Source organism: Pygocentrus nattereri, chromosome 22 (assembly GCF_015220715.1).
Source record: "Pygocentrus nattereri isolate fPygNat1 chromosome 22, fPygNat1.pri, whole genome shotgun sequence".
NCBI classification, from domain to species: domain Eukaryota; kingdom Metazoa; phylum Chordata; class Actinopteri; order Characiformes; family Serrasalmidae; genus Pygocentrus; species Pygocentrus nattereri.
Genome location: NC_051232.1, coordinates 7,444,266 through 7,470,106, shown reverse-complemented (window position 1 = coordinate 7,470,106; position 25,841 = coordinate 7,444,266). Strand labels below are relative to the sequence as shown.

At 43.9% G+C, this 25,841-nt stretch overlaps 1 protein-coding gene across 11 annotated transcripts in view; it reads right to left on the bottom strand.

Annotated features, from left to right (window-relative positions):
- fat1a (FAT atypical cadherin 1a) overlaps positions 1 to 25,841 on the bottom strand; it is a 138,640-nt gene that overhangs the window by 52,577 nt on the left and 60,222 nt on the right. For 9 of the 11 annotated variants that reach the window (XR_001858964.2, XR_005129362.1, XM_037532833.1 and 6 more), the window contains exons 5-8: positions 16,928 to 17,278; positions 11,442 to 11,652; positions 10,345 to 10,413; positions 7,204 to 7,343 (exon numbers count right to left, since the gene is read on the bottom strand). Coding sequence is in view for 9 of the 11 variants with exons in the window: in XM_037532833.1 (XP_037388730.1) it covers positions 7,204 to 7,343; positions 10,345 to 10,413; positions 11,442 to 11,652; positions 16,928 to 17,278 (771 nt within the window). In the remaining 2 variants the exon portion in view is untranslated. The remainder of the gene's footprint in view (positions 1 to 7,203; positions 7,344 to 10,344; positions 10,414 to 11,441; positions 11,653 to 16,927; positions 17,279 to 25,841) is intronic. The other 2 variants (XM_037532836.1, XM_017721362.2) reach the window with 1 other exon arrangement.

Below are 25,841 nucleotides of genomic sequence, written 5' to 3'. Positions count from 1 at the left end.
CTAAACACAGGACTCCCTGAACAGAATCCACCCAAACAGCCTCCACTTTTCCTCATCGCATCCAAACACAGCCTGAAAAAGGAACCACAAGGGACTCGAAATCTCAGACAATGCGCTCTGGAACGGAAAGTGGGGCAAACAACCACAACAACGACGACAACAGATGAAACAGCACTAGCAGGCATTAGCAAAGAGGCTAGCAAGATGTGGAGAAACTAGTTTAACCGGCATCATTGCTCACAAAATTATTTCCACAACAACAATCAGACAAATCGCTCCACAATGTGACATAAACAAACGCCTCACTGTGTTTGAAGCCAACAAAATCCCCCCAAAAAGATGTTAGCAAAGAAACTCTGGCAGACTAGCAGGACGCTAGCTCTACAAGTTAATGCTTTGCTATCATTTAAATCATAAAATGATTTAATATCCAGAACACGGAGTGAGTGTGTGTGTGTGTCTGAGTGTGTGCGTGTCTGAGTGTGTGCGTGTGTCTGAGTGTGTGTGTGTGTGAGTGTGTGTGTGTCTGAGTGTGTGTGTGTCTGAGTGTGTGTGTCTGAGTGTGTGTGTGTGTGTGTGAGTGTGTGTGTGTGTGTGTCTGAGTGTGTGTGTGTCTGAGTGTGTGTGTCTGAGTGTGTGTGTGTCTGAGTGTGTGTGTGTGTGAGTGTGTGTGTGTCTGAGTGTGTGTGTGTCTGAGTGTGTGTGTGTGTGTGTGTGAGTGTGTGTGTGTGTGTCTGAGTGTGTGTGTGTGTGAGTGTGTGTGTGTGTCTGAGTGTGTGTGTGTCTGAGTGTGTGTGTGTGTGAGTGTGTGTGTGTGTGTGTGTCTGAGTGTGTGTGTGTCTGAGTGTGTGTGTCTGAGTGTGTGTGTGTGTGTGTGTCTGAGTGTGTGTGTGTCTGAGTGTGTGTGTGTGTGTGTGTGTGTGTGTGTCTGAGTGTGTGTGTGTGTGTGTGTCTGAGTGTGTGTGTGAGTGTGTGTGTGTGTGTGTGTGTGTGTGTGTGTGTGTGTGTGTGTGTCTGAGTGTGTGTTTATTTGATCTTATTCCCTGCATGTTGGTAGTGGTTGGTTAGTGTAGTGGGTAACACCTCTGCCCTCTACACTGTAGACTGGGGTTCAGGCCTCACCAGGGCAAACACCCTACACTACACCAATAAGAGTTCTTGGGCAAGACTCCTAACACCGCCTTGGCCTCCCTGTGTAAAATGATCCAATTGTAAGTCGCTCTGGATAAAAGCGTCAGCCAAATGCTGTAAATGTAAATGAATGTGAGTGTCAGTCTGATTCTGGGCTCTGTGAGCTCCTGTAACCAAAACCGAATTCCTTGTCTGTGCCGCAGACCCGGCCAATAAAGCTAGCAAGGAAACGGAGGCTATTAGCACAGCGGTTTATACTTTACTGACATAACAACACAAAGCCATCTGAAATCTGTGATACTGGGTAAGTAAATAATACAGTAGCACTACAAACATCCCCACGTTAGGCATAAACAACAACAAAACAGAGGTGAAAAGCAGAGAAATCAGGGCAGCAGGACCAGCGTGACTCTGCCTCACACATGACTCTGATTTAAGAGAAGATAACGGAGCCTCATGAGCCTCAGACACACGAAGCAGGAGGGAGTTCAGAAAGAACGAAGCTGGATTTGTGATTAAAAAATTAGGGAATAAACAACCAGACAAATGGAAAGAAACGTACAAAGGCTGTAAATCCCACCGTCTCCGACTTGAACCTACTTATTCTGTATTTTCCTGGAAAAAAACCCAGCTGTGCTTCCCTGATGCTTCATAACGTGGGGATGTGTCTCCTGGACTCTTTGGAGAAACTGTAGACCCTGAAATGACCTCGTATGAGGTCTCCAGCAGTCCTGCTTAGAAAAGCTCTCAGGCTCTTTCTAATCTTCGGATAAAAGATGGGAAAAAAATGGAGCTTCAAGTAGTTTGAACGAAGCCCAGCTCTCTGCAGGCCGAGAAAACCCTCATTGGGAGCTGTTCAGCCAAAATAGCTAGCTGTGCTTAAAAATGGTGGTTCTTCAACGGTTCCTTAGTAAAGGGAATGGTTCTGTACAAACCATGAACACTCAAGAACCATTTTAAATTGTTTGTATGGCAGAACCCTTGCTGCTGCTAACACATTCTCCATCAAACTCAAGAACTTCACCATGCAAAGAACCACTTTGGTGGGTGTTCATAGTTCTACTCTGAACCACTGCCTTTACTAAAGAACCCTTGGAGAACCGTAGTTATTTCTCTTTAAGCAATTCACTGCATGCATTCCAATTAGCTACCTGCAGTTCTGCGATTCCATTGCCATTATGTTATGGATATGATGCTCATTATCTAGAACCGATGTGTCAAACACAAGGCCCACGGCCCAAGTCAGGCCCTTAGTAAAGAGAATGGTTCTGTACTGAACCATGAACACTCAAGAACCATCAACATGCTTAAATTGTCGCTTGCATGGCGAAACTGTCCTTCAGACTGATGAAGACCTCATATCTGGTTCTATATAGAACCCTTTTGAAAATGGTTCTATTGGTTCTATATAGCGGCAAAAATGTTTCATCTATTGTTACGTGCTTCACATTGTACCACTAGCAGAACCCTTGTTGCTGCTATACAGAACCATAACACGTTCTCCATCAACCGTCAATGCAAAGAACCACTTTGGTTCTTTCAGTGTTCATAGTTCTATACAAAAAAGCCCTTAGAGAACCGTCTTAAGAGTGTAGTCATTCCTTTTTTACACAATTCACTGCATACGTTCCAGATAGGATAACTGCAGTTCTGCAATTCCATGGATATGATGCTCATTATCTAGAACCCATGTGTCAAACACAAGTCAGGCCAAGTCAGACCCATGGCACGAATCTATTGGGCCTGAAAATTTATTTGAATTTTCTATTAATATTAGCCCATTTCACCATGAGCTGGACTACAGTTCCCAGCATGCACTGCAGCATTATGTGTGCTCCCACTTTCAGTAGTTTTTAAAGACCTACAGTACACTGGGTGCCTTCATAGCGGTCTACCAGTGGTCTGCACTTACTGTAGCCTATTGATTTATAAGCTTTATTACTAATCAAATGTTTTCTATGAACAGTTCAAGTATCCAGTGCCTTATATTATATAATATTATACAGTGCATCACAGATTTGCCATATTTTGAGTAAACACTGGTCAGTTGGGGTCAAGTAAAGATAACCTATAGCAATATAACATGGTACTTGGTCCATGTCATGTCGCCCTCTTTCCAGTCACTCTTTAATAAAGGGCAAATATTTGCCTCGTCTGTCTGCCTGACCCAGTTCAGTCTCCGCACACCTGCTCCAGCTGTTCCGCGGATATCAGGACGTGTTGATAGGAACACGCGCCGAGCGCAGAAGCCGTTAATTGGCCGTCAGGACTGAAAACTCATGAGTCGGTGGCAGGATGTGAGAGAGGTGGCCATGAAAAGACACTGACAGCACACACAGCTCTCAGACTCTGTATTACACAAGCCACGTCAACTCTATACTAACTGGCCACTTTATCAGAAACCCCGCACTTGCAGCTCCACCTTGCTGGCAGAACAGTTTGTTTGGAAACCGACCAGCAATGAATACAGTAAAGGGGGGACAATAAAGTGTCCATGACGATGGAAGGGCTACAGTCTTTAATAGTACACCTACATAGTGGACCTAAATATGGCCAGTACAGGAAAGTAAAGTGGTCAGTGAGGGAGAGTACAAGGTGGGTGTTTCTAATAAAGTGGCCAATGAGGGAGAGTACAAGGCTTGTGTTTCTAATAAAGTGGCGAGTGAGGGAGAGTACAAGGTGGGTGTTTCTAATAAAGTGGCCAGTGAGGGAGAGTACAAGGCTTGTGTTTCTAATAAAGTGGCCAGTGAGGGAGAGTACAAGGTAGGTGTTTCTAATAAAGTGCCCAGTGAGGGAGAGTACAAGGTGGGTGTTTCTAATAAAGTGGCCAATGAGGGAGAGTACAAGGCTTGTGTTTCTAATAAAGTGGCCAGTGAGGGAGAGTACAAGGTAGGTGTTTCTAATAAAGTGCCCAGTGAGGGAGAGTACAAGGTGGGTGTTTCTAATAAAGTGGCCAATGAGGGAGAGTACAAGGCTTGTGTTTCTAATAAAGTGGCCAGTGAGGGAGAGTACAAGGTAGGTGTTTCTAATAAAGTGCCCAGTGAGGGAGAGTACAAGGTGGGTGTTTCTAATAAAGTGGCCAATGAGGGAGAGTACAAGGCTTGTGTTTCTAATAAAGTGGCCAGTGAGGGAGAGTACAAGGTGGGTGTTTCTAATAAAGTGGCCAGTGAGGGAGAGTACAAGGTGGGTGTTTCTAATAAAGTGGCCAGTGAGGGAGAGTACAAGGCTGGTGTTTCTAATAAAGTGGCCAGTGAGGGAGAGTACAAGGTGGGTGTTTCTAATAAAGTGGCCAGTGAGGGAGAGTACAAGGTGGGTGTTTCTAATAAAGTGGCCAGTGAGGGAGAGTACAAGGTGGGTGTTTCTAATAAAGTGGCCAGTGAGGGAGAGTACAAGGTAGGTGTTTCTAATAAAGTGGCCAGTGAGGGAGAGTACAAGGTAGGTGTTTCTAATAAAGTGGCCAGTGAGGGAGAGTACAAGGTGGGTGTTTCTAATAAAGTGGCCAGTGAGGGAGAGTACAAGGTGGGTGTTTCTAATAAAGTGGCCAGTGAGGGAGAGTACAAGGTGGGTGTTTCTAATAAAGTGGCCAGTGAGGGAGAGTACAAGGTGGGTGTTTCTAATAAAGTGGCCAGTGAGGGAGAGTACAAGGTAGGTGTTTCTAATAAAGTGGCCAGTGAGGGAGAGTACAAGGTGGGTGTTTCTAATAAAGTGGCCAGTGAGGGAGAGTACAAGGTGGGTGTTTCTAATAAAGTGGCCAGTGAGGGAGAGTACAAGGTGGGTGTTTCTAATAAAGTGGCCAGTGAGGGAGAGTACAAGGTGGGTGTTTCTAATAAAGTGGCCAGTGAGGGAGAGTACAAGGTGGGTGTTTCTAATAAAGTGGCCAGTGAGGGAGAGTACAAGGTGGGTGTTTCTAATAAAGTGGCCAGTGAGCGAGAGTACAAGGTGGGTGTTTCTAATAAAGTGGCCAGTGAGGGAGAGTACAAGGTGGGTGTTTCTAATAAAGTGGCCAGTGAGCGAGAGTACAAGGTGGGTGTTTCTAATAAAGTGGCCAGTGAGGGAGAGTACAAGGTGGGTGTTTCTAATAAAGTGGCCAGTGAGCGAGAGTACAAGGTGGGTGTTTCTAATAAAGTGGCCAGTGAGGGAGAGTACAAGGCTGGTGTTTCTAATAAAGTGTCTGTAATATAAAACACTGCATCTCACAATAAACAACACTTTGTCTTTTCTGATTTGTGTAACATAATTTTGAAATGATACTCAGGACATTCTAAGAGCTCCAACACACACATATGGTCCAGGATCTGGGCCTGCTGGTGCCTGCTGGTGCCTGCTGGGGAACGCTGGGCTGTGAATGTGGACACACAGCCGGAGACGGAGGGCAGCTCTGCATATGTGTGATAACTGTAACTGATTTGGGGTGAAGGCTCCAACAATGGCTCTCAGATTCAGCAGAGCAGGCCGAGAGAGATGAGACAGGCTTTGATGATCCACAACCATGAAGCTAAACGGCTAAATGTGTTATGTCACTGCTTTTGTGTTAGAGAGAGAGTGAGAGAGAGAGAGAGACAGAGAGAGAGAGAAAGACAGAGAGAAAGACAGAGAGAGAGAAACAGAGAGAGAGAGAAAGACAGAGAGAAAGAGAAAGACAGAGAGAGAGAAAGACAGAGAGAAAGAGAAAGACAGAGAGAGAGAGAAAGACAGAAAGACAGAGAGAGAGAGAAAGACAGAGAGAAAGAGAAAGAGAGAGAGAAAGACAGAGAGAAAGAGAAAGACAGAGAGAGAGAGAAAGACAGAGAAAGACAGAGAGAGAGAGAAAGACAGAGAGAAAGAGAAAGAGAGAGAGAAAGACAGAGAGAAAGAGAAAGACAGAGAGAGAGAGAAAGACAGAAAGACAGAGAGAGAGAGAAAGACAGAGAGAAAGAGAAAGACAGAGAGAGAGAGAAAGACAGAAAGACAGAGAGAGAGAGAAAGACAAGAGAGAAAGAGAAAGAGAGAGAGAAAGACAGAGAGAAAGAGAAAGACAGAGAGAGAGAGAAAGACAGAGAAAGACAGAGAGAGAGAGAAAGAGACAGAGAGAAAGACAGAGAGACAGAGATACAGAGAGACAGACAGACAGAGAGAGAGACAAACAGAGAGAGAGAGAGAGACAGAGAGAGGCAGAGAGAGAGAGACAGAGTGAGAGACACACAGAGAAAGAGAGACAGAGAGAGAGAGAGAGAGAGAAAGAGAGATAAAAGTTATTAGAGCACAGCCCAACAGCACCGTCCTCCTCCTCCTCCTCCGCCTCACGCGCTTCAGGAATGAGACAATGGAAGATTCCAGAAGCCGAGGCCAAAAAAAGAAGAAAGAAAAGACCAAACAAAAGGAAAAACCTCACTGTCCAGTCGCCGGTCAGAGGAATGTGCGCCTGAGCTACCGGCTCTTTCTGAAACATTCAGGAAACGTTTGTGGAGCGTCTGGAAGCGTCTTCCACTCTGCCTCGGCGAGTCTAATCGGGCCGACAGCCTGAAGCCTCTGGCCTCGGGGAGGAATTTCTGAAAGCGCTCTGTAAAGCACCTTCACGCTGTCCGCGCTCGCTCACGCAGACTCACTGCCTTTACGAGGCAGAGCGGTGAACACAGGGTCTCTTCACTGAAACCAGGTCTTCTCACCACAACGGTTCAAAATCCGCCCATACACATGAATTTGGCAAATTCCTGACCAAAGATTTGCCGGCGCTTGCGACGTTCGGGATGTATGCTTTCCAGAAACTGTTATTCCGGAGTGTCTGAGTTTTAGCGGTGATTCATTCTGTTGGTTATTATGAGTTATTAAAAATAAACAGTTTGCGTGAGACGAACACGTTTTTATTGACTATCTGTCTCTCGGATTCAGGCTCAGCGCTAAAGCTCTGACTAAAACTCAGTCTAAACCGAAACCCAGAGCAAGATATTAATGACCTTATAACAATATTCGTCATATTTGCTGCTGTCTACCCGTTAAAGTGTGCTTTAGGGCCTGTCTGTGTGATTTTGAGGGAAAGAGGGAAGGTGTGGTGGATTGGGACAAGGCCCAGCGCTAATGTTGGCGTTTGGTCACCTGTGTGCTGGCGGTGCGGGTGCCGTCTGTGGCCTCCAGGGTGAGGTTGTAGTTCGACTTCTGCTCGGTGTTCAGCGGCTGGGCCACCACCAGCGTCCCGCTGGCCTTGTCCACGTCGAAGCGGTGGTCCGAGTTGCCACCTGAGTGAGAGAGGAGAGCACCGTTAGCACCTGCTGGCCAGCTGGGCCGGAGGAACTGAGCAGGGCTCCACCGCATACCAGAGAACCCGACTCTGTCTGCCACGTCCACATACACTTCACCCAAAACCTCCCTACTTTACAAGGAACCCGGTTACCCTGTTCTTCAGTGGTCAGGACCCCCACAGACCCTCACAGAGCAGGTACTATTTGGGTGGTGGATCATTCTCAGCACTGCAGTAACACTGACATGGTGGTGCTGTGTTAGTGTGTGTTGTGCTGGTCTGAGTGGATCAGACACAGCAGTGCTGCTGGAGTTTTTAAACACCTCAGTGTCGCTGCTGGACTAAGAATAGTCCACCAACCAAAAACATCCAGCCCACAGCGTCCTGTGGGCAGCGTCCTGTGACCACTGATGAAGGACTAGAGGATGACCAACCCAAACTGTGCAGCAGCAGATGAGCTGTCATCTCTGACTTTACATCTACAAGGTGGACTGACAAGGTAGGAGTGTCTAATAGAGTGGACAGTGAGTGGACACAGTGTTTAAAAACTCCAGCAGCACTGCTGTCTGATCCACTCAGACCAGCACAACACACACTAACACACCACCACCACGTCAGTGTTACTGCAGTGCTGAGAATGACCCACCACCCAAATAGTACATGCTCTGTGAGGGTCTGTGGGGGTCCTGACCACTGAAGAACAGGGTAAAAGGGGCTAACATCCTGGCCTACAAGCACTTTGGGGCAGTAATTTGTCCCAGATATGCATGCTGGATAATGGATTGGATAATGCATGCTGGGTAGTGTAGTAGGAGAACACTGATGGTCAAAAATGCAAATAGAACCCAATTTATTTGACGGCCAGGCCATCCCTCTCTCTGGACCTCTGGTCTGATGAAAAGAACGGAGGCGGAAATGAAATTAAAGGCACTGAACAAAAGCAGATGTACAAATGCAGTGGAAGTGCACACGACATCAGCGTTACCGCTTCACAAGAGCAAGAACCACAATCAACCACATGGCTTGAATAGTCTGCGCTGGTTCCTCGTGGAACCGGCATCGTATCTCGCTTTGCTCGAGCGAGATACTTCAGCAAACGCTAATGACTCTGGTGACTCAGGATGCTAACGTCTAGAACACGGTTTAAACCTCTAAAACACAGTTTTAACGTCTAGAACACGGTTTAAACCTCTAAAACACAGTTTTAACGTCTAGAACACAGTTTAAACCTCTAAAACACAGTTTTAACGTCTAGAACACGGTTTAAACCTCTAAAACACAGTTTTAACGTCTAGAACACAGTTTAAACCTCTAAAACACAGTTTTAATGTATAGAACATGGTTTGAACCTCTAAAACACTGTTTTAACGTCTAGAACATGGTTTAAACCTCTAAAAAATGGTTTTGACATCTAGAACACGGTTTAAACCTCTAAAACACGGTTTTAACGTCTAGAACGCGGTTTAAACCTGTCCTCGGCCTAACAGACTCAAAATGCTAACGCAGCTAACGATGAAAGAACGTTAGCTCGGCGGTTAGCTATTATTTTTCAACCCTAGTTGGCGCGTTTGGCCTTTTAGGCTGAATCTGTGAGATAAACAGGCTCACGTCCTGTGAAAGGCTAGCTCACTCTTAGCGCAGGCTAATTTGAACATTCTCCTCAGTGAAGCGGCTTTCAGCGTCACGCTAACGTGGCTAACGATGGCCGGCATTCAAATGATAACGACGCTGTTATTACTCACTGATGATTAGCTAAGTTAGCATTTGTCCACTTCGTCTAGGGCACTAATCTGGACATGAGCTTGTTTAAGGCGAACCGCCTCCTAGCACGACTAACAACGAGTGAAAGCTAGCGTTCAAATTAGCACGATTCTGTTAGCAACCTTAGCATTACCGTCTAGGCATAAACTGAGGTGAACCACCTTCTAACGTGGCTAATAATGAAAAGTTAGCATTCAGATCACCATGTTGATATTATTATAGTCATTTACTGTTAGCTACGTTAGCATTTATCTGCTTCGTCATCTACGCTGCTAATCTGGACATGATCTCATTCAAAACTAACCATTTCCTAACACGGCTAACAGTTAATGAAAGTTGGCATTCAGATTAGCAGGATCCTCTTACTATTCATCCATTGTTAGCCGCATTAGCATTACCATCTAGGCATAGACTGAGGTGAAGCACCTGCTAGCGTGGCTAACAATGAATGAAAGCTAGCTTTTAGATTAGCACAATTCTGTTACTGTTCTTTCACCGTTTGCCACATTAGCATCGCCATCTAGGATGCTACGCTGGGCATAAACTGAGGTGAACCACCTGCTAACGTGGCTAATAATGAACGACACAGTTAGCATTCAGGGTAGCTGCTGCTGCGCATTCACTGTTAGCCGCATTAGCATTTGTCCACTTCATCATTAAGGCTGCTAATCTGGACATTAGCTCACTTAAGGTTGACTTCAATCTATGTGAAGGACCTGGAACAGCCTGGGAGAGACACAGAGGATAAGGCCATGAGGACGGCCAGTCCACTCATCTAGGGCACCAATCGAGACTCCACACCCTTAAAACGACGGGTCTTCAAGGGTTCCTCAGTAAAGAAAATGCTGCTACATAGATCCACGAACATTCGAAGAGCCCTTTGCCTCTTTATATGGTGAAAGGGTTCTTCAGACTGATGGAAAAGGGTTCTGCTATTGTTATGATGTCAAGCGTATAACAAGAGGACCCTTTTTCAGTGCTATATAACCACATTCAGCACATCCTCCACCAAGATGAATAACCCTTTCACGACGAAGAACGGTTCAATCATCTGAGGGGTTCTTTGAGTGTTCGTGGTTTATTATAGAGGGAACCCTTGAAGAGCCACATTTTAAGCACGTAGCCGAGGACATTTCAGTTGCTTGGCACAGCGAAGGTGAACCATGAGGTTGAGAGATTCCGGCACAACGAATACCAGCCAATCACAGGTCTGACCGCGGCAGATCTGCAATCGATACCTTCTGCGGTGCAGTTCGGGTCACAAGCCATCTGCACGACGTAAAACACCTCACTGGCGTTGGTGTTTTCTTCCAAAACCAAACGGAGAGGTGGGGAGAAGGAAAAGAAAGAGGAACAAAGAAAGACAGAAGAGACAGACATTCCGACAGAGAAGGCGGCAGGCAGAAAAAGAGAGAAAGCAACAGATCGTCAGTCGGTTAGAAAAGCCAAAGGGAAGAAAGAAACCGGGTGAGTAGGTTTAAGGCCCAGTCCCATTTCACCCCTCGCCCCTACCACTGAGCTCTACCCCGCTGCTTTGCAGGCTCAAGTCTAGGGGTGTCCCGATTCCTGTTGAGGCAGAGGGGTGGGGCGAAGTGTTGGGGCTACACGACCCTCCAAACGACAAAAAACGGCAACATGGTTGAACAAGAGACCAAAGAAACCCACAAATGGGAGAATTTTCAGTGGTAAAATTACGATAATCTCTGGTTAATGTGGTTTCAGTGTATTTTGGTCTTTTTCTTCACAACAAACATAAAAAAATCAGTACTAACATGTTTATGTCTCAGTAGCTAGCTAGGCTAATTTTCCTGTTCCACCTTAAATAGTCCAACTGCTCCTCCATTTAAGGTGGAACAGGAAGATTCGAACAAGATGCTGGTGAATATCTGACTTCAGCTTCATATCACTGAAGAATTGGCGGTTGGGGGGGGATAAATGTAACTAAAGCCCAGCAGTGAGGAGCTGAACTTTCCCCTCCTCTGCTGTCCAGCTGGGCAGGGTCACCTACAGAGCAGCGCTGGTAGCTGTTAATGAAGTGATGCTCTTTTAAGATTTAGGGTCTCGTTTCAGAGGAGAAGATCTCAACCACTGCCCTGTAGCTCAGTTCTGAGGGGTTCGGGAGACGCTCAAAAACAAGGGGTAGGGGTAAAGAGAAGAACTGGGACTGGGCCTTGATATTTATTTGTTTCTAAAAGAGAATTTCTAAAGAAACTGTTGCATGCAGAATTTCGAGATGCTTCTGTCTCCTCTCATTTAAAAGGTAAAGTACATTTCTTCAAACACCACTAAATCAAAACGCATTCAAATACAGTAGCTAACCTCGGCAGCACCGTACCTGTGATCTCGAACCAGACGGGAGTGTCCACCGTCTCCATGGTGATCACCCCGACCATGTGCGCGACAGGGTCGCTTTCCATGACGGTGAAGGAGAAGATGCTCTCGTCAAAGGCCAGCGGGGAGGAGCTCGGCTCAGGCTTCGGGATCCATTCGATGTGCAGACGGCATGTGGACGATTTCTGGGGCCGCCCGTTATCCACCGCCTTGATCTGCACACAGTCAGAACAGGTTTCAGTGGTCAGGTAAGAATTCGTCCTCCCATCAGAACAGACTTAAGCTCCAAACCAGTATAGTCCAGAAGATAGGACTGAAGTAGAGGTACATCAATGGCATGAATAAGAGGGATACACCTCCATGTTACAGCCAATTCCATGGCTACACTAGAAATTTCCATAGTTACGCTACACTCACTTCTAAGGTTACATTACACCAGTTTCATTGAAATACACCCATTTCTATGGATACGTTACAACCATTTCCCTGGTTACGCTACACCCACTTCCACTGGTAAATTACACCCATTTTCATAAATATGCTGCATCCATTTCCCTGGTTATTCTAAAGAGATTATCCACAGTTATTTGAAAACGCTTTTCCATGGTTATACTACACCCATTTCCATGGTTACACTACACATTTTCCCCCAAGGAATGCTACAACCATGTAGAATAAAATCATAAACATAAGTTGACTGACAGAACACAGCCACATCCATGCTACAGGCATTTCCATGGTTACGCTAAATCCATTTCCATGGATAAGCTACACTCATTTCCATGGTTAGGCTACACCCTTTTCTATTATTAAACTACACCCTTTTCCAACAATATGTTAACTATTTCATTGGTTTTCGTAGTTATGCTAAACAATTTCCATATACTACACCCATTTCCATGGTTACACTACACCCATTTCTATTGTTAAACTACACTGATTTCCATAATTATGCTGCACTCATTTAATTGGTTTTAATAGTTTTGCTAAAAGGATTTCTGTGGTTATACTACACCCATTTCCATGGATATGCTACACTCATTTCCACGGTTACACTACACCCATTTCCATGGATATGCTACACTCATTTCCACGGTTACACTACACCCATTTCCATGGATACACTACACTCATTTCCACGGTTACACTACACTCATTTCCATGGATACACTACACTCATTTCCACGGTTACACTACACTCATTTCCATGGATACGCTACACTCATTTCCATTAAAAAGTTACATCCATTTCAATCGATACACAAATTTATAGTGTATACAAATGTCCTCGGTTACACTACACCCATTTCCATTGTTAAATTATTCCGGTTTCCATGGATATGCTACACTCATTTACTATTTCCATGGTTATGCTACATAAATGTCCATAGTAATACTACACCCACTGCAATGGGTCTCCTATAACTGACTTAAATGACTTAAATAATGTTAAATAACATGGAATTAACAATAATGTGAAATCATACATAATAACAGTGAATAGAGGCTGGTCATGTCACTTGAATAATGAATAATTGGTGACTATTCACTTTCATTCATTGTTAGCAACTTTAGCATTATTGTTTAAAGGACTACATTTCCCACTGCCATAAACAACTGGAACATAATATTGTTGAATAAGAGCTGAAGACGGTTTCGGTAACACTTTCTACGGATGTCACGTTTGTAAGCATCTATCAACACATTCATAAGGTGTTATAATGCAATCATAAGGCATCATAAACATGCCATAAATATTCATAAAAATGCATTGCATGTTATAGCCATGCTTATGCATTATGAATCGTTAACATGATGCATTATAAGTACTGTTCATAACACATTATAAGAGCTCATAAGCTGTATTAGTTCGCTCTAAGTAAAGTGAAGCGTACTGGACTAAAGCCTCCTCCAGGGTTCAGACCGAGGCTTCAAGTTGAAGAATTTACTGAAGGATTTACTGAAACACTAAAACACAATAAAGCTCATTACAGGCTTCAAATGTCAGAGTTTAAACTAGAGCAACATCAGAGTTTCACCCAATGTGGGAAAGTCAATGTACACCACTGTTAATGTGCACCACCGTTAGCCTGGCACTGACTTAACACTGCATATCCAATAACTGTTTGGAGCTGCTGAATATTCATGACTGAAGCCCTGAAGATGCAGCTCTAACACCTCTAGCGCTGAGAAATAAAATACTGGAAATCTCAGGGAGTAAATAAACTTTATATTTGTCTTTATGCTCTCCAAGCTGGGACTGACCTCTTTGGCACCGACAGTATAACATGTTATTAACACTACTTATAATGCATTTGTTTAAAAACTCATAATTGTAATAAACAAGCCTATAAAGTATAATTAAATGTAACTCATTTTTATAAATATTTATAGCCATGTTTATAATGCCTTATGAATGCATTATAACATGTTATACATGTGTTTAATTCATGGAATGTGTTACCACAGTTTCTTCATACTGGACTATCTGACCCCTGAAGATATCTACGTATTTTTGCTGTATGTAATATGTTATATACAGACTGATGGTATATATAGACTGAACAATATGCTAAGAGCAGATAAACTGCTGTCACTTCAGAGCTCAGCTGTACTACTCCCACCAGCTCCTTCGCTTATTAACAGGTTGCCAGTATTTTCACTGCAAACGGTATCTTTTCTTCGTAGTTGTGACTCAGTAAATGTTAAGATATAAATAAAACTGCGCTATGATTGAAGTAGTTCTTGACACTATCATATTTCCATTTCATACTCGTTTCACATAATTAGTCAATTCTCAGTTGCTTTGATGTTTTGAGTAATTCACGCGTGTCACTAATTTGCGTTTTTATTTATCTTTTACTCTTCAATTCATCTGTGAACTCCAACACCTGCTCGACGCAAATGGGTTTGAATGACGGAAGGCACTAACTGTCAAAACACCGCACGGAGGGTGGGAAGACGGAGCACGGCTCCGAACACCTGTTGCCATGGCGCTCGGGAAGTGACAGATGCCGACGTGTGAACGCAGGAGGAGGTGTGACCGATATACCACTGACCACACAAACAGGATCGAGCTGCTGACCAAAAACAAGACCTCCCTCAACCTTCATAGGAACAGGAACGAATTAGCTGGTACAGAGTTTCAGCCGTTAGATGTTCAGCTGGGCCTCAGATGCCAAACATGTCTTGGACTTGACTGCATTTGGGGAGCTGGAATTGAAATACGGCACTTTACTGCCAGCCGCAGCGCAGAACTTCCAATCATTTAGTGAAACACATTGGTGGAAAATACAACGTAACATATTAAATGTGCCTAAACCTTTACACAGTAGTTATGCATTAGAGTCCCTGCTTGAAAAAACAGCACCAGTGTGGATGGTAAACCAGCAAAACAAGCTCATCACAAAACCTTGCATCTCAAACTTTACAGGAGAAGGAAAAAACAGATTTTACTTTTAATGTAAGTCAATGGAACCAGATTTTTTTACCAAGTCATTTTGAGATGTTTCTTTTGGCCCATTCATCATGAACATTACACACAACGTAAAGGACAACAGGCATTAGATGTTCAGCTGGGCCTTAGACGGCAAACAGGCCTTGGATGACTGACTACATTTGGGAAACTCAAATGTGGTCTAATCGGACTTTCACTTAGAAAAGTCCAAGCTTTTGCGCACTACTACTTGTAGACAAGCACAGTGTTTGAGAAGTTTAGTCAGTCTACGTTCTGCACTGCCTCAAAACTTGAAGTAACGTAACAAAATGCAAAGCTAAAAACAGTAGCAGCCGCCCTGAATTCTGCCTACATGGTTTCCCAGGTTTCATAGAAAACAGTGTGTCAAACAGTGGCAGGACCACATAATCAGGTCTGTTAGAGTCCCTGAACAACTCCACACAGTTTCGGGCGGATTTGTGGCGATTCAGTCCTGCAGTTGGAAGTGGAAAAGCCCCATTACTGGTTAGCTAATTTAGCTCCAGCGCTAAACTAGAGAAGAAAACTTCAGGCAGAAACTGTAAATGAGATTTTTCTGCTAGCAGTTGATTTTAAACCGAGGATTCTGCCGAATATACACTTCACAGCTTTGTTTCCCCTGTTCTAGCACATCTGTGTCGCCTCGCGAAGCACCTGATAATTAGCTGATGTGTTGAATCAGGTGTGCTGGATGAGTGAAAACACAGAGCTGCAGACATCGCTGTAGGACTAGAAACCAGGGTGGCAACGTGAATTTGTTTCAAAAACGGTCCAAACACTGCTGTGAGACGCCGGCCAAAATACTGGAAACTCCAGATCTTTCCCTCCGCTCCTGAAAATGTGCCGCCTTTCAAGCTACTGTTCAGAGGTTTGGAATCACCTGTAATATTAATGACATATTTTAAGTATTTCTGAAAAACAAGAGGCCATTTCCTGAAAAATAATGTGTCATATAATTTTATTAGAACGTTGTTCGGTACATTATTTTATCACTTTTCTAAGAACTTTGTTTTAAATATTAAACTTATTAAAGGTTCATTCTGGATACTAACTGTACAAGGAATTTATTTTACAAATTGTGCTAGAAGTTTATTCTAGATATTAATTTATTAGAACTTTCTGGGTGTTAATTTCATTAGAACGTCATTCTGGGTGTTTATTTCATTAGAACGTCATTCTGGGTGTTTATTTCATTAGAACGTCATTCTGGGTGTTTATTTCATTAGAACGTCATTCTGGGTGTTCATTTCATTAGAACTTCATTCTGGGTGTTTATTTCATTAGAACGTCATTATGGGATGTTAATTTCATTAGAACGTCATTCTAGGTGTTTATTTCATTAGAACTTCATTCTAGGTGTTTATTTCATTAGAACTTCATTCTGGGTGTTTATTTCATTAGAACGTCATTCTGGGTGTTCATTTCATTAGAACGTCATTCTGGGTGTTTATTGCATTAGAACGTCATTCTGGGTGTTCATTTCATTAGAACGTCATTCTAGGTGTTTATTTCATTAGAACTTCATTCTGGGTGTTTATTTCATTAGAACTTCATTCTGGGTGTTAATTTCATTAGAAGGTCATTCTGGGTGTTCATTTCATTAGAACGTCATTCTGGGTGTTCATTTCATTAGAACGTCATTCTGGGTGTTTATTTTATTAGAACGTCATTCTGGGTGTTTATTTCATTAGAATGTCATTCTGGGTGTTCATTTCGTTAGAACGTCATTCTGGGTGTTTATTTCATTAGAACGTCATTCTGGGTGTTACAGCGATTTCTCTGCCATTTAAAGCTCTGTTGTTCATCTAGATGTGGGAATATGTTACAGCTGTTCGCTGAGTGTATTAATTATACTAGCTTTGTATATTTATCTGGTACACGGTCGGTATGAATTATAGAAAACACTGATTACGAATGTCTTCCAGTCTTAACAGGCAGGTTTTGTGGCAACAGCAGAATAATTTATCAATGTACATGCTAACCGCTAACGGCTAAATGCTAACGGCGTCTCTCACCGTGAGGATGTCGTACTCCCCGGCCGAGGAGACCTTCTTGGACGACACGAGGCCGGTTTTGGGCTCGATGAAGAACTTGCCCAGCTCGTCTCCTTCCTCGATGCTGTAGGAGATCTCGGCATTGGGGCCGTCGTCCCGGTCAGACGCGATCACACGGTAAACAGGGTCGCGCCGAAATGACTTATCTGACTTCTCCGCCTTCTCCGCCTTCTCCACCTTCTCCCGCTCGGGAAGCTTGATCTTATACACCTTCTCCATGAAGACCGGCCGGTTATCGTTCTCGTCCAGAACCTTTACGATCACCCGCACCGTGGTGGACCGGGCCGGCACCCCGTGATCCGTCACCGTGATCTGTTGGAACAGAGGAAGAGATGAAGTAAATACATTCCACTCATTTTCTTGCATCTTGTATGCTTTGCATGCAAAAGTTTGGGCACCCCTGGTCAAATCACGTTTTCTTGATTTTCTAAGTGAACTGTAGATTACAGGAGTGTGTACTGGGCCCTGGTCGTTTTAGGGGTTAAACCGTTGTCACGCCACATCAAACGTCCATCAAAAAGACAGTTCTCCATATTACGGGCCCTTCACAACCATGAGCCGACTCTCGTAGCTGCAGTTTCATGCTGCAGCTGATAATTGCTGCTGCCGGTCGCTCTGAAGAGAAGCTGTCAGGCGAACAGAGAGTGATATAATGAGGAGAGAGGCGGCAGCAGAGAAAGCGGCACAAAATTACAGAGCTGGCAACGGACCGGGCGTCTGTTTTCAATAAAAAAGACGTGCTTTGACAAAGGAAAGAAACACTGCACATCAGACGAGCAGGGAGCTGTTATATCCGAGGGTCTCAGATCAGCTCTGCGCTTCTTCTTATGAGAGTTCAGGACTGAGCAGGATTGAGGTTTGAAAGGAAAAGTTTAGCCAGTGAGCCGAAACATGTTTGGTGTCTGATGTTTTGTACTGGAGCTGCAAGGCTAATGTAGCTAACAAGTAAAACAAGCATTAATTAGCATCACGCCGTCTTGCTGAGAGTGAAGAAACGGCGGATCGTCTTAAAAAGTGCTTGGATTTCCTCCTTCGCGCCCCTAATGTCAAATAACTGAGGAGCCCAGGAGGAGCTCAGTGTCAGAATGAACATTTCCAATTAGAGCCGCAACATGATGGCCAAGCAGGAGAGAGAGAGAGAGAGAGAGAGAGAGGGAGACGAGACAATAATAGACTGCGTGCGCGGCGCCGTCCCGAGAGCCGGAGCTGAACGAGTGATTGAAAACATTCATTATGCGCGGCGGCAGAATCAATCGCGCACACGGAGCCCAGGAAAAGTCCTTTTCTCCGTTTCTCATGGCGACGGGGGCCGGCCGCCCTTCGCCGAGTCAATTGGCTGCCAAAATGGAAGTAATTCCCCCCGAGATCTGCTGTCAAGACTCGCAGCTCGGACCTCCACAAAGCCGCAATGGCACAAATAGACCACCATGGACTCTGTGAGCCCACTCAGCGACGAGGAGGTTGTTACAGGAGTTATTTCTCAGTCGTGGCTCAGAGAAACCAGACGAGAAACTCGGCTCACAGCACAGATTATAATCTGTGCCTGTGAGTCGAGGAGGAGATGCTGTGCGATGGTCTGAACTGATGGGAGGAGGGAGGGTGGTGGTGATGGTGGTGGTGGTGTTGGTGGTGTTTACAGTCTCGATTTGCAGAAAGAGAAAAAAAAATTGTGAACTTTTTGATGCAGAACGTTAAAATAAAGCTGCAGGAGATCACATGAGCATAAAACTGGAGAGAGACAGAGAGAGAGAGAGAGTGAGAGAGAGAGAGAGAGAGAGGAAGAGAGAGCTGGGGAGAAAAAAAAGGAAAACAGAGAAAAGAGACAAAGAAGGTGAGAGACAAAAAGACAGAAAGAAAGAGAGAAAGCCAAAAAAGAGGGAGAATGATAGAAAGAGAGAGGACAAAGGAAAGAGAAAAAAAAGGAGAAAGAAGGGGAAGGAAGAGAGAGAGGCAGAGAGAGAGATGAAAGAGAAAAAAGAGAAATAAGGAAAAGGAAGAATGAGAAATCCACTAATTAAGAGAAAGAGAATAAGAGGGAAGGAGAGAGATATGGAAGAGGAAAGAGAGAGAGAGAGAGAGAGAGAGAGAGGGGAAGAAAAAGAAAGAGAGGGGGACGAGAGAGAGAGACAGGGAGAGAGAGGAATAGAGAGGGAAGCCTCCTCCTCCTCCTGTAGAGTCTGAGGATCAGCTCTCCTCTGTCCTGCTGGTGTGCTCTGTAGAACTGGGCTCTGACAGTTGCAGACGCTCCTGTTTGTTCAGTCACTCTGAAGCTGAATTACTTTCCTAATCAGTGATCTGAACTCAGACGACTGTTTCAGGTGATTCGCTTCACTGCAGTCAGACACGGCGCACTCAGCGCGAGAAGGTGGTCTTAACAGAGGAAACACTTTCCGTGGGTGACATTTTCAAAATCGCACAATAAATACCGATGTTTCACCAGCAAAGTGCGTTAAAAAGGTCAGGAACACACACGGCAGAGGAGAGAAGGAGTTTCACGTTGAAAAATAAAGGACGCCCATTAAAGGAAGCTGTGCTGTGGGGTATTTTGAATAATTACACAGCTCGGCTGGCACGCTTACAACTTCACATACATACGAAATACTGAGCGAACGCCAGGGACCCTGCATTCATTTCATCTATGCTTAAAATGGAAATTTTGTACGTTTTGTACGTTATTCCTTCTTCAGGAGATACTTCTGAGGAGATGAGGTCAAAGATAACCCACTTGGATAAAGAAAGGCTAAATGAGACCCCTAACAACCACCTGGAAGAGCTGGTAGACACCGAAACTACCACCATCAGGTCAACACCACTGAAAGCTTTGATCTCTGAGAGAGAAGAGAGAATCAAGCTGCTTCAGATCTGAAAACATCCACAGGTGTTTCTGTCCATCCTTCCACTGTGAGAAGCCCACCCAGCGCTGTGGGTCTGAAAGGATGTGTAGCTGATCAAGAAGAACCTCGCTGAGAAAAGGAGATGGACACGTCGAACGAAGAAGCTGGATGATGGACTGACCACCCCAGAGTCCAGCAGCCAGCTGCACCAGTCTGATTGTAAGTTCAATCGTAAGATCAGATTTCTCACTGCTGTGAACTCTGACTTCTTTCGAATTTCTCAGTCTGAGCATTTGTGAAAACAGACTGTGGTACCGGAAATAAGCGATGCTGAAACCAAATACACGCTTGACGAAATGAAGCAACAGTTGTTAAGGACACATTTGTGGGCAGAGAATGGACTGACCGATGATTCACCTGCACCTGTATGGTAGATGTTTCTGATAAAGTGACCAGCGAGGTACAGGGTAGGTGTTTATAGTGGACCGCCCAGTCCGTGTGTACGGCTATACTGTCCGGTCCTGAGTGCAGCACTGCTGCTTAAGCTGTTCAGACCCTCACGGGCATCCAGCTGAGTCCCGTCTTAACCAGCTTCTCTTAAACAGGTCATTAATTTGGGGGAGTCTTCAGCCTGAGCGCCAAAAACACCCATTAGGGCTGTTCTAATGGTGGAGTTGAGCACGTAACACACGCACACACACACACACACACACACACACACACACACACACACACACACACACTCCTCCATCAAAACAGTCACACGTCATTTGTCGAGGACGGAGATTAAGGCTGTAATGTGTTTTTGTTTTTCAGAACCGTCCAGGACTGAATGGACCACTTCAACAGAGTTGAAACAAAAGAGAGGATGAAGAAAGAAGAGAGAGAGGAAGGGAGACAAGATAAAGAACAGGGGAGACAGAAGGAAAGTGGAAGACGTGGAAGAATGGAAAAGGGGCGTTAAGAAAGAGAATGGAGGGACAGAAAGAGTGGAAAAGAAAGAGTGAGTAAGAGAGAGAATAAGAGGGAGAACGAAAACAAAGAGACAGAAATATAAAGGGAGCTGTAGCTGTAATTTTCCGGATTGTTATCCTGAGGTACAGAGTCAATTATCTTGTGATTTTAAGACAACAACTTTGTTATCTTGAGATCACAAAACTCATCATCTCAAGACAACACCTTTGTTATCAAGATCACAAGATAAATAATTTGTTTTCTTAAGATAACAACTCTGTCAGGTTTTAACGGGTTGAGGTCAGGACTCTGTGCAGGCCAGTCGAGTTCTTCCACACCAAACAAGTTGGGAGCGTGAAATTGTCCAAAATCTCTTGGTGCTGAAGCTTTAAGAGTTCCTTTCACTGGAACTAAGGGACCGAGCCCAACTCCTGAAAAACACCACCACACCATGATCCCCCCTCCACCAAACTTTACCCTCGACACAATGCAGTCAGACAAGTACCGTCTCCTGGCAACCGCCAAACCCAGACTCGTCCATCGGTTTTCCAGACAGAGAAGCGTGATTGGTCACTCCAGAGAACTCGTCTCCACTGCTCTAGAATCCAGTGGCGGCGCTTTACACCACTGCATTCCATGCTTTGCATTGCGCTTGGTGATGTACGGCTTGGATGCAGCTGATCGGCCATGGAAGCTCATTCCATGAAGCTCTCTACGCTGTTCTTGAGCTGATCTGAAGGCCCCATGAAGTTTAGAGGTCTGTAGTGATTGACTGCAGAAAGTTGGTGACCTCTGCGCTCTATGCCCCTCAGCACCCGCTCTGTCATTTTACGTGGCCGACCACTTCGTGGCTGAGTTGCTGTCGTTCCCAATCGCTTCCACTTTGTTATAATCCCACTGACAGTTGACTGTGGAATATTTAGTAGTGAGGAAATTTCACGACTGGACTTAACTGAGCTCCTGACAGTGACCCATTCTTTCACTAATGTCTGTAGAAGCAGTCTGCAGTCCTAGGGGCCTGTGGTTATGGAAGTGACTGGAACACCTGAATTCAATGATTTGGATGGGTGAGTGAATACTTTTGGAAATACAATGTATATATATATATAAATATATATATAAATATATATATATATATATATATATATATATAAAAGCACAAATATACATATATATATACATATATATATATATATATATATATATATATACACACACACACATTAGAGGGTAGAAGGGCCGACAGACAGTAGAAAGAGAGAAGCTCTACGTTCAGCTATGTTTTATATAAACAGCGGAGCTGCAGAGCCATAATTACAGCCGACACTCAAAACGAGCCTCTACATCAATTATAAACACAGATCTGGGCTGGAGCTCCGTCTCTAATCACGCCGACGAGGGTGAAGATGGGGGCACACGGTGGAGCTCACTCCAATCCTGCAGTGTGTACGTCTGCGTGGGAGTGTGTGTGCGTGTGCATGAGACTCAGAGCAGAGACAAAACATCCCTATCAACCCTCTGTCACCCCTCCATCACCCCTCCATCACCACCCCCGTCAGACACAGAGAGAAACACGATAAACAACAGCGTTTGTTCTCAGTGAACACAGCTTCTCATTCCTATCTAGCGATGTCGCACCAGCTTCAAACATCTCAGTAACGTATGAATTATCAATGAGTAATTTAACATACGCGCTGATATTAATGCTAAAAATGGTCTCGTCAAGTAAAACAAACTTAAATATAGGCAATAAATCTATTATGTCTCCTTTAGAGAGTGTTGTGAGCTTATTTTAAGATTATTCACGCTATTTCAACACATTATTTACTTGTTTTAAGTAAAACGTAAAATGTACGTAAAATATGTAAAATGACTACAATTAAGAAGTGTCCTTGAAATCAGTAAAATTATCTGCCAGTACAGTGAGATCATTTCGCCTAATAAAATCACCTGAAACAGGTAAAACGTGTCTAGAAACAAGCTAAATCTTAATCTTACTATGGGAAATATTAAATATTTTGACTACATTTAAGGTATTTCACTTGAGAAGATACCATTTTTTAAAGTGTGTGAATTATGATTATTTTAATATAATCTTAGATTTTTTAGCACACCTAGATGCACAACCTAGACAGCGCTGTCGCCTCACAGCGAGGAGGGCCTGGTTTCGATTCCCCGGCCGGGTGACCACTGTGCTCTCTGTGTGGAGTTCACATGTTCTCCCCGTGTCTGTGTGGGTTTCCCCCGGGTTCTCCGGTTTCCTCCCACAGTCCAAAGACATGCAGTCAGGCCATTTGGACATGCTAGATTGCCCCTAGGTGTGAGTGAATATGTCTGTCTGTCTGTCTGTCTGCCCTGTGATGGACTGGCGACCTGTCCAGGGTGTATCTTGCCTTCTGCCCGATGACATCTGGGATGGGCTCTAGCACCCCCCGTGACCTTAGAAGAAGATTTTAACACAAAACTGTTTCTGTTGGTTCTTGATCTGTAATGTCTTTTGGCTTTTTCATATCAGACTGAGTGCGTTTCCATGCACTCAATAATCCGATCATCACTGGGTTTATGCAGTTGTCTGATTATTCAAATTGCCACGTAAACAGCTTCAATTTGGAACAGCGTTAACAGGGGCAGAACCGACTGTGTTACCTAAACTACGCTCTCCTGGACTTCGGTCTGACAGGTCTGCACGCTGAACAGCAGGATCGCTCCAGCATTCAAACACAGGAGCTGTGGTGAAGACGGCTGCTGCCGAGCGTGAGTCTTCAAGCTGCTAGTTTTAGCGTAGCTGCAGAAACAGAGGCAGCATGGCTGCTGGACCAGGCATGTCCCAACATGTCCAAACACAACACTGCATACAAAACCCTCCACCTTCCCCCTCCATCCCTGCCCCACCATTTACCCCTCACTGTCCCGCACTCTGTGGCTCTTTCACTGACTCTTTCTTCGATCGAGAACCCAAACAACACCGTTTCAGGGCTGAGGCACGACTTTAAGAATCGGTTTTATTTTTGACCATTTAATATTATTTCCGTCAAAACTTTAAGAATTATTAGTACTTGTAGCTCCTGAAAATCAAGATTTGTGTTCTGACTGTAAAATTGATCAGAATGTTTAACGCCCAAAAACTGGCATCAGTACTGTTTATACCTAGATATGAGACACATGATTTTTATATAAAACCAGTATCGATACGGTTTAAAATTTTGACAATGTGTAATTATAACTGAGTAGATTATCAGAATTAGTTTTGTAAACAGCTCCTGAATTTTTCAGTACTATTTCATTTTGGCAATTCAAAATTCTATTGGTCAAAATTTTCTAAATGATCAGGAATTTTCAGCTGATAATTGAAAAATTAAAACGGCTAAATCTGTATTTCTCTTTCATTTCGACCATTTCAAAATAATTATAAATATGATCAGGATTATCTACATTTTTAGGTTTTTTTTTTGACCATTTCAAATTATAATTTATAATCGAAAAAAAAATCACCCGATTTTTTACATCATGAAAAATCTGTTTAAATTTTCATCATTTAAAAATCACGTGGATAATATCAATTGTCTAACCATATAAAATTATAGTGATCAATATAATCAGAGTTAAAATAAAATAAAATAAATCTGGGCTCTGGAATCCGTTTGTCCTAGAAACAGCCTACAGGGCCTCCTGGCCTCAATCTGACCCCTACTTTCCTGAGCAGCTTTACCCAGCAGGAGGGCACAGCCCCCTGGGGAAGAAGCTAGGCTAGGGGGAGGTGGGCTGGAGACCCCCGGAGAGGCGATGTCAATACAAGACTTCCTCATGCTGAACCCATACCAACTTAACTTTGTTGCTATGACTACTGTAGGCCGCCAGCAGAGAGAGCGATAGAGAGAGCACTGCAGTGCTGTAGACGCAGAGCTGCTTTCTTTGTGAGACTATTATGAAAAATACATTAAACATATTTACATGTAAAGTTTGCGATTTTAATCCACTGCTGATCTTTTCATGCTCTGCCCACAAATGCGCTTTTATAGCTTTTATAAACTGGAGGTACAAAAGTAACCCATTCAACCTAAAGAGGAACTGTTATGCAAGGTAGAATAAACTTTTTAATATAAAATACGTAAACGATTCCCGATGGATTGTTATGAATGCGTCTGTTATGAGTTGTAGCATAACATTTGACTTCCATTTTAACTGTCACGATTGGCCCCTCATAGTCTTCCATGTGCTTTTGTTTACCTTCTGGTCTTGTCCACGTGCTTCCTTGTTTTGATTCTTCCCTGTTCTGCCCCCTTGTTTCCAGACCCTGTCCTTGATTATTCTCACCTGTGTTAACCCTCTTAATAACCACCTATGTCTTGTTAACCCTCTTGTAAACCACCTGTGTCTTGTTAACCCTCTTGTTAACCACCTGTGTCTTGTTAACCCTCTTGTTAACCACCTGTGTCTTGTTAACCACCCTTTGTCTTGTTAACCCTCTTGTTAACCACCTGTGTCTTGTTAACCCTCTTGTTAACCACCCTTTGTCTTGTTAACCCTCTTGTTAACCAGCTGTGTCTTGTTAACCTGTTCCTGTATTTAAGCCCTGTGTTTTCCCCTGTTAGTTTGCTGGTCTTTGTATTGTTTGGTGTCGTATCTTCTGGCCTCGTTATTTTTCCTAGCCTCTGTTTTTGTGTTTAGTCTGTGTTCCTTTTCATTATGTCTGTCCCTCCATCTCTCCGTGTAGGCTCTGTGACCCTGGACTGTTTAGACCATGAGTTTGGATTTGCCCCTAATAAATCTCGCTTTTCTCAGCGCATGCATCCGCCTCATCATCGCTCCACCGCGTTACATTAACCTTCCACTGCTCGCATGATCAGAGCAATTAAAAACATACTCGATTTCCCTTTCTTGAATAAAATGGACCTGATGATTAAAATCAGAAACATTTATAAATAATAATGTGATCAGGGGTCTTTTTGGTTTATGTTGCCCTGAGGCAACATTGTGTGAAAGGATGTAGAGCCGCGTTGCCTGAAGTCGTGAGATCTGGCTTTGTGACTGGCTGAATCCACTCCACTGTTGCTTCTAGGCAACAAACAGGTTTAAACACGGCCACT